General features: G+C 16.6%; 3 protein-coding genes across 3 annotated transcripts; all 3 read right to left on the reverse strand.

Annotated features, from left to right (window-relative positions):
* Window positions 1–7,401: 7,401 nt before the first annotated feature.
* On the reverse strand, window positions 7,402–7,605 carry CORC01_04102 (uncharacterized protein; the record flags this gene model as incomplete). The annotated part of the gene is made up of 1 exon (XM_022615750.1): window positions 7,402–7,605. A coding segment is annotated over one exon (204 nt), but the record flags the coding sequence as incomplete, so codon positions are not given.
* Window positions 7,606–8,058: 453 nt separating this feature from the next.
* Window positions 8,059–8,208, reverse strand: CORC01_04103 (uncharacterized protein; the record flags this gene model as incomplete). Its single annotated transcript, XM_022615751.1, has 1 exon — window positions 8,059–8,208. A coding segment is annotated over one exon (150 nt), but the record flags the coding sequence as incomplete, so codon positions are not given.
* Window positions 8,209–9,657: 1,449 nt separating this feature from the next.
* CORC01_04104 (uncharacterized protein) lies at window positions 9,658–9,816 on the reverse strand (the record flags this gene model as incomplete). Its single annotated transcript, XM_022615752.1, has 1 exon — window positions 9,658–9,816. A coding segment is annotated over one exon (159 nt), but the record flags the coding sequence as incomplete, so codon positions are not given.
* Between the last annotated feature and the right edge of the window lie 3,633 nt (window positions 9,817–13,449).

Here is a 13,449-nt window from a genome sequence, read left to right on the forward strand (position 1 = left end):
ATTATTAATAAGCTCTATTTTTAAAATCTTAAAAATAAAAAAGTTCGTCCGCTATTACGATTTAAAATTTAAATTACTTTTTATATTATTATTATTAACTATTTTAATAATTTAATTCCGATTTACGTTATAATAATTATTAGCTCCGTTTTTATTTTTTATAATATTTATATTTAAACTTTTTAAAAATTTACGAAGCGTTAAATAGAATTTAGTTTTAATAATAATATCGTTACCGCGAAGCCGTTGTTTAAATATTAATATAAAAGTTTTAATATAAAATCATTTTATTAAACTATATTTAATAATAAAAATTCGTTTAAGAATAAAATATCTTTTATTAAGTCTAGTAAATTAAACCTTCGTAGTTTTTTTATCGACCTTATTATTAATCCTTTTTTTAATCGAAGCGTTATTAAACCGTTTTAATATAACTTTATTATTAACCCTAATAGTAATTTTTTATTAAGCGTTTACCGGTTTAACTTACGGCCCTTTTTTACTATTTTTAATAATTTTAATAAGATTTATAATAATGATTTCGACGTGAATTTATTTTTAATATTATTATTCCCGATATTATCGCTTTTAATATTATTATTATGTCTTTTTTTTTTAAAAAGTTTATATTTATATTTAGTTCTGTTGAGCGTTTTATATTAATTATAAAATTAATTAAAAGTATTACGGAGAGATTTAAAAAAAAAAAAGATCCCTTTACGCCTTGTCTTTATAGTTTTATTATTAAAGTTTTTATTAAGTATTAATATATTAATTTTATTAAAAATAATATAAAAAGATTTAAAAAAGAAAAAATTCCTTTTGCGCTTTATCTTTATAACTTTATTGTTAAGACTTTTATTAAATACTACCGTATTAATTTTATTAAGCCGCCCTTAAGTATTAATTTTAATTATAATATATTTTTTAATAAATTAAATAAAGCTATTATAGCTCTCGTCGCCCCTACGTTGTTAAATAATTATTTTAAAAGGTATTTAATTATTTTATATTCTCTCGATATATTTAATACGTTCTTTATTATATTTATAAATATAAACGCTTTCATTTTATTTATTTTTAATTAGTTTTTTAAATTTAACGCTTTTTTTTAAAAAATATTTAAAAAAAAATATTAACGGCGTTTATTTTTTTTATTAATTATTATACCTTTTTTAATAAATATTATATTATCGCTAATTTTATTATTAATTATTTTTAACGGCTCGCCGTAACCTTTATTTAAAATAGTATAATACGTTAAATATTCGATAATATATTAATAAAAAGTCGCCGTATTACCGCTTTATATATTAAAGTTAAAGCTAATATTGTTTATAAATATAAACGTCGCCGTATTTTATTATTTAACTTAAATTAACTAATTAACTAACCGGTCGATTAATAAAGAGGATTTTTATATTTTTAATATCATTAAAAGTTTCTTTTCGTTATAATATTAACGTATATTTTTTATTTTTATTATGTCGTTATTACTAACCGCGCGCCGTTTTATATTATTTATTAATCGTCCTATTTATTATAAGATTTATATATTTAGTTTTTAAATTTTTAAACCTTTTTTATTACGTTAATTAAATATAATAAAGGCTTTTATATATTATATTTTATTAGCTAACTTTTTTATTTAATTAAATAGCGTATTTAGTTTTTATAGCCTTATTTATTTATAACTTCTTTTATTTCTTATTTTTTTTAAGTCGTTTTTTAATTTTAATAATTTTATATTATTATTATTAAAACTTCGGCGGGCGTTTTAAAACTCGATTAACGTTATTAAAAAGATATTATATATTTTTTAATATTATTTTGAAAAGTAAATTTAATAAGTTTAAAAGCCGATCTTTTTAGTAATTATAATTTATATAAAGCGGGGTATTAATTTCTTATTTTTAAATTAAAAATTTTTTATTAATAATCCGACGATTTATCTTTAGTAGTATTTTTAGGTTTTATACCTTTAGTTATACCCTTTTATTTATATTTTAACCGCTTTTTATTAATATTTTTATACTTTACATTTTAAGTTCGTTATATAATTTTTTTTTTTTATATCCTAAATTATAATTTTTAAAATTAATAAGACGTATTCAATATATTTAAAATTATAATTATATAACGCTTTTATTAATAAGACTCCCGTCGTTAAGTATCGGCTATTATTATATATAAATTCGGCCTTTAAGAGTTATATAGCCTATTTATTTAGTGAGCCCTTAGCGTAAGCGCGTAAATACTTTTTTAATATTTAATAAAAAAATTTTATTTATTTATTTATTTAAAAATAATAAGCGGTAAATAATCGGCGGCGTATTACTTATTTTTTTATAAATTCCTTTTAAAAGCGGTTAATAATAAGCTTATCCTTATTATTAATTATCCCTTTAGGCGTATTAAATTTATACTCTACGTTTTTATATAAATAACGTATTAATTAGGATATTATAATATTTTTTTAAATTCTTAAGAATATCGTAAACTTTATTATTTTATATATTATAATAAAAATACTATCGTATTTAGCGCCGTCGTTATAAAAGCTCGGTATAAATCTTATAATAAAGTTTAAATTAATTTTTTAAAACGGGTATACCGGTATAAATAATAATTAAAATTATTTATATGGTTTATATTGTAAAATACGTATTCTTTAATACAGTTCGTAATTTATTACGTATTTTTTAATATTTTAAAAGACGTTTAGTTAATAAAATTTCTTTATAATAAAATCTATAGTCTTATTTATTTTTATATATCCCGATTTTAAGTTATTATAATATTGGTAAAGGATCTCTTTTTATAAAGAGGCCTCCCTTAAGATAACTAGTCTCTTTTTATAAAATAAAATACTTTTAATATTTTAATAATAGCCCCTCTTTTTACTAATTAGCCCGCTAGCTTTTATTAAATATATTTAATAATTTTTATTTTTATTTTAAAAATTTTAAATTAAATTTTTTAAAATATCGGATAGTTATTAAAAGAATATTATTTCTCGTTTTATAAATTCTTTTATAACTTTCCTAAAGATATATTATATTAGGATATTTATTTAAATTCTTAATAAGGTTTTATTTTTAATATACTATTATTAAAATTAGTTCTTTATTATCTCGTTTTTATTATAAATAATTATTATTATAATATTTATAATATAAATAATTAATTTAGAGGACGCTTATTAAATTATAAATATAAAGCTTATGTTCTTAACCGTTTATATTATAAAAATAAACGCTTTTATTATTTTAAATTTCCTTTTTAATATTAAAATTCTTTATCGTATTTCCGACGGTAATTTATCGATAAGGTTTAATTTATTAGCGAAAGTTAATAATATATCTTTATAATTCGCCTCCTTTTTTATATAATCTAGTCTTTTTAATAGCTTATCGGCTAAGTTTATTATATTTAATCGGTATTAAATATTAAAATTAAATACCGATAATTTATATAGCTATTTAATAAGCCTTTTATAAAAGTCTTACGCCGATATATTAATTACGCTTTTAAAAGCTTAATAATCCATAAATATAGTAAACCTTTTTAAAATATTTTATAAATAACGCGCTTAATAGTCTAAGCTTTTTATAATAACGAAAAGCTTTTATTATCCTATCGCTTATTTTTATTTTATATTAATAAGCTTTTAATTAAAATATATTATAAAGCGCTATTATGCTTTTATTAGTTATAATAGGATATTTAATATAGCTTTTTATAATATATTCGTCTTAACTTTTATCTTTTTAACGGGGTCTTAATAGCGTAATATAATTATTAAAAAGAAAGCGGTTTTTAATTTATTAAAAGCTTTTTATATTACGATAAGCTATAAAAAGTTTTTTAACTTCTTTTTTAACTCGTTCCTTTTTAAAAAGGTCGTTATAAATATTATAATCCTTAAATACTTAAAAATAAACTTCTTATAAAAGTTATAAAACCCTAAAAATATTTAAATCTTTTTATATATAAAAGGAGGCTTTTATTTAGCGATAATTTATATTCTCTCTTCGTCTATTAATATACCTTTTAAAAAGATTACGTATTTTAAAAACTCTATTTTTTATTAATAAAAGCTATATTTATTAAGCTTAACGTATAAATAAAATCGCTATAAGTGTTAAAAGACTTTTTTAAAATCGTTTATATATTATTCTCTTATTTTGGAAAAAATAAAGATATCGTTTATATATATAATATAATATATATTTAATAAGTCGGCGAGCGTTTAATAAATATACGCTTAGAATAAAGCTAATACGTTTATAAGCCCGAATAATATTATCGTATATTTAAAATATTTATATTTAATATAGAACGCCGTCTTTTATTTATCGACCGGTTTAATATTAATCCGATAATATATATTACGAATATTAATTTTAAAAATCTATTAAACTCCCCGTAACTTATTTAATAGTTCGCCGATTAGTAGTAATAAGTAACGGTTTTTAATTATAATATTATTTAATTTTTTATAATTTATATATAACGTATATATATAGCGAGTCGCTTATTATAACGAGTCGCCTACTTTCTTTTCCTTCTACATTTTCTATTTTAATAATTATTTTTCTTTACGTACGATTATAAATTTTTTTTTAAATAAAAGTCGTATTATCCTTATATTTTAAATTATTAAAAAAGATTTAAATTTATTTATACGAAAAGTAGCTTTTATTTATAATATCTTAAGAATAATACTTTACGACTAACGTATTAACTTATTATTTTAATATAAAATTTATATGAATTTAAAAAAAATAATTTTTTTAAAAAAAACCGTGATTTTTAAATAAATTATTAACTTAATTAATTAAAGATTTTTATTGCGACTTAATAATATATAAAATATAACCGATTACCTTTTTACTAAACGCGACGCAATATATATCGGACTATAATAAGTAAAGAATTTTATATAACGTTAATTATAATTAAAAACGCGTTTTTAATATAAAATCGATTATTAAAAAGTATTAATTAAGGATCTTATAATTATTTAAGCCTAGTTTACTTTTATATAAAACATAATTACAAAATATAAAATATATAATTATAATATTTATAATTTTAATAAAACGGGCTTTTTAATAAAAGTATTTTCGTACGTAAAGGTTATTATAATTTTTAATCGTTATAGAAGGCTTTATATAAAGTAGTTTAATAATTAAGAATAGGTTTTTATTATTTAAGGTATATATGTAGATGGCTGGGCGCTACCTCCGTACGTTATTATAAAAAATAAATATTATTTTTTTTTATAATATATTAATAGTTAATTCCTTTTTAAATAACGTATTTACCTTAGCGAAAATAAATAGATTATAAATAAAATCGGTTTAGATTAGTTAAAGTATTTTGAAAAATATATAAAGTTTTATATAAAAAGTATTAAGCGGCTTTTAATTTTTAATAATTATAATAATTATAAATTAATTAAATTCGATAATTATTATAAAGAGCGTAGTATTATCGTTTTTTATATACCTCCTTATTTATTATATAAGTTTTAGCTTTTTAATATTAGTTATTTTAACTTATTAAAGGCTTTATATAGTAAAGAAATCGAGAAGATAATATAAATATAAATTACGTATATTACTAAAGACGACTTCTTTCCTACTTTTAAAATAGCTTTTTTTATTTTAATAAGTAAAAAAAACGTACGAGTTAGTTTTAAATAAACTAAAATTATACTTTTTAACTTAAAGGTAATTATTTCTTATTTAGATTTTAAGTTAAAAACGTTAATATTATTTAACTTATGTTTAAGTAGCTAGGGCTCTTAGGACCTAAAGATATTAATTATAGTATATAACGCTGTACGAAGCTTTATTTTATTTAAGAAACGGATTTATAGCTATTAATATAGCTTATTAATATATTTATATAAAGTTATTAACTTATAAGCCAAAGGTATTAATAAGTTAATATATAAACTAGTGTTACGGCCAGCTAGTCGTAATAAGGTTTATATTAATAAAAGTCGGGGCTACAATATTTATAAATAATAATCATTATAAAAATAGCTTTTAATAAAGCTATTATTTATAAGTCGTAAGGTAGGTAAAGCTTCGATAATTAATCGTAATCTTATTAAATAAGTTCTTAATAAAAATAATTAAAAATAATCGTTAAATTTAATATAAAGTTAATTATTAAAAAAGCTATAAAAGTTATAGACGTAAGCCTAGCTTAAATTTATATTATATATAAGTCCTATATATTATTAAATAATTCTTTTATATTTAGGACCGATATTATAAAGTCAGTCTTTTAAAAATAGATTAATTTTTATCCTATTAATCTATATTTAAAGACTATTTATCGTCCGTCGGTCCTTTTTATTATTATATAATTTCCTTATAATTCTTCCGATCCGTTAAAGTAATATATATATTTTTATTATTCGATTATATATATAATAAAGTAGCCGCCGTAGAGTAGTAAAATAAGTCTTTAGTTTATTATATATATTAAATCATAATATTAAATCTTTTTTTTAAAAGTCTAGTTTTATAAACTTATAAATAAATATTTATAGCTTAGGTTAGGGCTTATTAAGTTATTAATTCGTTATTTTTTATAATATTAATATTATATTAAATCGCGTAAAAAAATTAAATATTAAAATAAAATTTAAAAAAATAAAAATAAAAGATCGTAAGCGTTTAGTATTTTTAAAGTTTATTAAAGCTCGTCCGGTTAATATCGATATACTTTATATTTATTATTTTTATATTAAAGTTATATATCGGTTTAGTAAAGGGTTTTTTTATTATTAAATTTATATAAAGGTAAAAAAGCTTTATAACGGGGTATTAATAATATTAACTTATAATTTAATTTTTTATTTTTTATTATACTTATAATTATTAATAATTATAATTTAAAAACTTAATATTTAATAAAAAAAATAGGATAAAAAAGAAAAGAAAATAGGTAAAGAACTTTTAAAACTTTATAAAGAGTTAACTTATTTTTAATTGTTAATAGCGATTATTATTAATCGCTTATTTCGTATTTAAAAAACTTAAAAGTTAATATAAAATTATTAAGTTAAGACTTTTTTTTAAGGGATATAAAAAGTAAATAAATCTAATACTTTAAAGTCTATATTAAATATATATAAGCGTAAAATAGTTAAGGAATTATAATTTATATAGGTTTTTAATAATATAGATTAGTCCTTTTTCGGGCTTAGTAATAAGTTTACGTCTTTAAGACTATTAATTCCGTTTTTTAATAATTTTTAAAGAGTTACCGAGAGTTTTAAAAGTTCATAACGGGTTTTTATATATTATCTTCGTATTTATAGTTTTTTTATTTAATAAGATATTTTTATTATCTTTTTTAAGTTCGGTAGTCGATAATTTATTTGACTTTATATTCCGGTTTATTAAGTTTAATAATAATACGATTTTTAATATATAAGCCCTTAGGTATTAATATAAGGAGTAAGATATAAAAAACTAAATAGTATCGTATCGTATTTAAGAGTTTTAATTTAAAATTAATTAATAAGACTTTTTTAATAATTTTAAAAAATTTAAGTTTTTTATAATTTAATTTATTGTTTAATCGCTTCGTTTTAATATTACGGTAAAAGAAATATATATTATTTCCTTTTTTTAAAATTAATTTATTAATTTTTAATTTATTAGCGTATTTTTTTATACGTTATTATATAAATTTAAAGTTTAAAAAGGCTTCTTTTTAGATCTTTTTAAGTTTATTTACGTTTATTATGGCTTTTATAATTTATAGTCTTTTACGTATTTTTTTATATATAATTAATTAAAATCCGTAGTTAAAATAAAAAAGGGATTTTTTTATATTTTTATTAATTACGCTATTATATATAAACTAAGCTATTAATAATAATAATATTTAATTATTTTAGTTATAATTTATATAATAATAAAGGTATATTTCGAAAATTTAATTAATTTTTTCTGTTTATTTATCGGTTTATAAATAAAAAAAGGTCGATAGTTTATAATTTATACCGAGTTACGAAATTAAAAATCTCTAAAATTTAGTAGTAAATAGCTTATTTTTATTAAAAACTATTTCTTTAAATAAACCGTAGTTAATAATAACTATTTTAAAAAAAGTATATATTAATTCCTTAGTATTATTTACTTTTTTATATAATATAAAATAAGTAAATTTAATAAGTTAGTCGACGATAATTAAGATATTATTATATTATATATTTATAAGTAGTTCTTTAGACTTTAATAGTTTAATAATAAAGTTTTAAGAGATTAAATGTTATATTTTTAATAGTATTAATAATAATTATAGCTTTTTATAAAGTTTATAAGGGCTATTTTTACTTTTTTTATAAATATCGTAATTTTTAATAGTTTTAGTACCTTTTATTTTTATAACGGATTTATTATAATATTAGCAAATCCGTTTTTATATTTTTATAACACTTTAATAATTATATATTTAAGTATTATAAACTTTTATAATAAGCTTAAGAATTATTTTTTTAAACGGGCTAATATTAACTTTTCTAGCTATTATAAAGAGTTTTATAATAAATATAAAATCACCGTTATCGTCGTATTTAAAAATTACTTATATTTCCTTAAGGACCGTGACTTTATAATTAAGTCGTTTATTAAAAGCGTTTATTTTATTATTTTTTAAACCTTTTTAATAAATAATTCGGAAATTAAATTTTAATAAAAATTCGTTTTATTTAATTTATTATTTATTTAAATTTTTATTTATTATAAAATTCGTAAGGTTTTTATAATTTATATAGATCATAACTTTATATTTAATTTTTAAAAACTATAGTTTTCATTTTTTAAAAGCTTTAATTATAATTATTAATTCTTTATTATAAATTTATTAATTTAATTTAGCTTTATAAAACGTTTTAAAATAAAATATATAAAAATAAAATACTTTTTATTAATCTCGTTATTTTAAAATAATTTTTATAATAAAGTCTAAGGCGTTAATCTCGATTTTAAATAGTTTTTTTAAATCCGGAATTATAATTATTAATTTTAAAGTAATTAAATCCTTAATTTTATTAAAAGTTTTTTTATATTTTTTATTTTAAATAAAAGTTATATTTTTCTTTATTAAGTTATTAAAAAGTTTAATAATATTAACGTAGTCCTTAAGGAATCGCTAATAAAAATTAATAAATTTTAAAAATAACTATACGTTTTTAATATTAATAAATATAGGCTAGTCCTTAACTATTATTATCTTAAATACTTATATATAAATTTATTTTAATATAATTATATAATTAAAAAAATCTACTTTTTATATATAAAATTCGTATTTATTAAGTTTAATAAAGAGTTTTATATTTTAAAGTTTTTAAAATATTATATAAACATATTTCTTATATATTTTAAAATTAAAAGAAAAAATAAGGATATTATTAAAGTAAATAATTATAAAAATATTAACGTACTTTTTAAATATATAATTAATTATTATTTAAAATATAGTGAATACGTTAATAAGTCCGAAAAGTATAATTAAGTATTTATAAAATCTTTTATAAATTTAGAATACCGTTTTTTATTCGTTTCCTTTTTTAATTTTAATTTAATTAAATACTTTTTTAAAGTTTATTATAATAAATTATTAAGCTTTATATAATATTTCCTTAAGTTTTACGATAAAAGGTAATAAATAATAATTTTTTTTAGTAATTTTATTAAGTTTTTTATAATCGATTATAGGTTTAAACTTTTTTTTATTTTTCTTAAGTACGAAAAAGATTAGTATTTTTATTAAAGAGGATAATAGTTTAATATAACCTTTTTTAAATTTATTATCGATATACTTATTAAATTTATTATGTTCAAGTTAATTTATAAAATATAGTAAATAGAATTTAAGTTATATTCCTTTTTTTAATTTAATTTTTATATTTTAATTATTATATTTTAATAATCTTATTTCTTTTTTTAAAACGAATAGTTTTATATAAATCCGGTACTCTTTAAGTATAGTTTAAAATAAATCCGATTTTTAATCGTCCGTACCGGGTATAAATATCTTAATAAGTTTTATCGTTTTAATAAAAATAATATATTTAATTTATTTTCGTTTATTAAATATTATGTAAAACTTATTTAAACTTTTTTCTTTAAGTCGTTTAGTAACTAAATTTATTTAATAAAGTTAGCCGGTTTTTTAATTTATTTATAAATTATATTTTTATAATTATAAGATTTTTAAGATAATATCGGTATTTTTAATCTTTATAATATCGTATTTTAATTATTTTAATTAATTATTAATATATATTATAAAATATATAGTTTTTTAATTAATATATTCGTTATTATAATTAACTTATTCTCTTTTTATCGTTCGTAAAGTATATAAATTTAATTTCTATACTTATAATAAGTTATATTTATTTACCGTTCTTAATAAAATAAAGATTCCTTAAGTACCGTTATTAATAATAATATTTATATTATATCTATTTATTTAAAATTTAAATCGTAAATATTCTTCGTTAAGGAATATTATAAAATATAAAAACTTATTTATTTTAGTCGCTTTTTATTATTTTTTTATAATTAATATATTTAGTTTTTTAATATCTTAAAGGTTAATACCCGTCTTTTTTTTATAAGCTATTCGTAATTAATTATTAAATCGGGACGCCTTCATTTTTTAATAAGTAAATATAATATATTAATAATATCGTAAATATCGTTTATTTCTTTATTAATAAGTTCTTTCTTTTTAAGAAATAATTTATAATTTTTAAATATTTTAATATTAGATTATATATTTAGAATATATTAGTTATATAAGTAGTCTTTTAGGTCCTTAGTAAGTTAATTTAATTCTTTTTAAAAGTTTATAAATTCTTATTATTTTAACTACTTATTTAAATCGGTTTCTTTTTTAATAATAAAATCGTTAATATTAGGTAATATTTTATAATTAATTTTTAATTAAGTACGTCGTTAAGCGACGTCGTAAAGTTCGTCCGAGTTATAAAACGATTATTAGCTTATTAATTATTTATAATCCGATATATTAATATTATTTAAAAAAGGGTCGTAATTTAATCCCTCGGTATTAAATTTTATAAATATATCGTCGGTAATTTTTTTACTTAAGTTATTTAATTTAATATTTTTTTTAACTATAAAAAAATTTAATTTTAAATAAAGTATATTATCTTTTATTATTATTTTAAACTATTTATATAATCGTTATTATAAAATAATAAGGACTATTTTTATAATTAAAAATCGGGGAATATAAGCGTTTATTATATAATAAGCCTCGTTTAGTTTTTTAATATATTAATAATAACGTTTTTTTAACGTTTAGGGTCCGTTTATTAAGTATATAATATTTATTTCTTTATCGATTTCGTATTTTAATTAAAAAAGGTTTTTTTTTATTTTAGTTTTTATTTGTTTTTAAAGTCGTTATTAAAATAAAGCGATTATTATTTTTATATTTAGTCGTCTTTTCTTTAATAATCGGTTAATTTTATAATAATTAATTAAAATATAAATATAATTTTTATTATAATCTTTTATTATTAAAAAGCGATATTTATAATATTAAATTATTTTATTAAATATTCGTCGTATTATATAAATAGATTTATTTAGAATTCGTATTTTATAAGTTAAGATCTCGTTTTTTAGTTAAAATAAGTCATTTTTAGTTTTAATTACTATCCTATTTTTTAATTTATTTTTTATTATCGTAAGGGTTTACGTTTATTTAAGAAAACTAATAAGTTATATTTTAATTATTTTATATATTATCGATAATATTTAAATATATTCTTTATTATAGTTTTCGATAGTTTTAGGGCGTTTTTATTTATTTACTATAATAAAAGTTTTATTAAAAGGTTTCTTAAAGTATTATCCTAATTATTCCTTATTATCTTGGTAAGTAAGGTAATTATCGTCGTAATATATAATTTAAGAGAGTGATTTATAAAATACTTTTTTAAAAATAATATTAATCTATTTCTTAAAAATAGGTCGTTATTAAATTCGTTTAGGCTATTTATAGTTTTTAATTATATATTTTAACTTATCGTAATTATAATATTTAAATTCTTTTTTTTAGCGGGATTAATTTTATTTCGTTATATTAAAGTCTATAGGTCTATTATATTATTTATAAATAGTAATTTATTAAAAGTTATTATTCCCGTTATAACGGTATTTTTAATTAAAATTATATTAAAATTATTATTAATATTTACGTTTTAAATTAGGTTCTTATCGTTATTTTCTTTTTTTTTTTTTTTTTTATAAAAGCGATTATCGATCTTAATTATAAATTTAATATATTAAAAAAAATCGTTTAATTCGTCGATTTTAATAAATTCGTCTTTAATTTTATCTTTTAGTCTTTAATAAAATAAAAATTAAGTTAAGTATTAAAGCGTTTAAATTTAGTTAAATAGTTTTTTATTAATTTAGTTTATTAAAATTATAATATATTGCGCTCGGCTTATCGTTTTTTATTTAAATTTTAAAAAAACAATTTAAAAACTTTTTTAAATTTATTAAAATTATAATAAATATCTCGTATTTTAGTAAAATATTCGTTAAAAGTCTCTTTTTTAAAATACTTTTTTTAAAAAGGTTTAAACTATTTAAAAGCTTATTTTTTAAAAAAGCTAACGGTATATACGATCTTTTTAATTTTATTATTAAAATCTTTTTAATAAAAGTTTTAAAAATTCTTAATTTAAATTAAAAATCTTTTTAAAGTTTTAAAAGTCCCGTCGAAAATAATAAATATATTAAATTTAAATTTTTATTATCTTTTATTAAAAAAGGTAATAACGATATTAATAGTATTTTAGAGTATATTTATTTAATTAGTAAAGTTTAAAACCTTTTAGCGTTTATTTTTAAGTTTTTTAAACGTAATGTTAAATATTCTTTATATTTTGATAATATCGCGGTCGTTTTTAACTTAAGTTTTTATTAATTAAATAATAATAATATTAAAAAGGTTTATTAATTTTTTATTATATTAAATATTTTAATTAACGGCGTAGCGTATTTAAATATATATTATTTTATTAAAAACCGCGTCCTTATTAAAATTATATTTAATATTAAGTATTTTTACGTCTTTTTTAACTTAAGTTAGCTCGGCGTTTAAAACCTAAGGCTTTTTATTTTTATTAAAAAAAAATTTAATAAATATCGTTTATATTATTTAATAAGTTTTTATAAAATCGATTTATTAAATAAGAATAATTAAAATATTACGGTTAATTAATCGTAATAAGGTTTATATTAATAGAAATTAGGGCTACGATATTTATAAATAATAATCGTTATAAAAATAGTTTTTAATAAAATTATTATTTATAAGTCGTAAAATAAATAAGGCTTTGGTAATTAATCGTAGTTTTAT

This window comes from Colletotrichum orchidophilum, assembly GCF_001831195.1.
Source record: "Colletotrichum orchidophilum strain IMI 309357 chromosome Unknown Scaffold_26.1, whole genome shotgun sequence".
NCBI classification, from domain to species: Eukaryota; Fungi; Ascomycota; class Sordariomycetes; order Glomerellales; family Glomerellaceae; genus Colletotrichum; species Colletotrichum orchidophilum.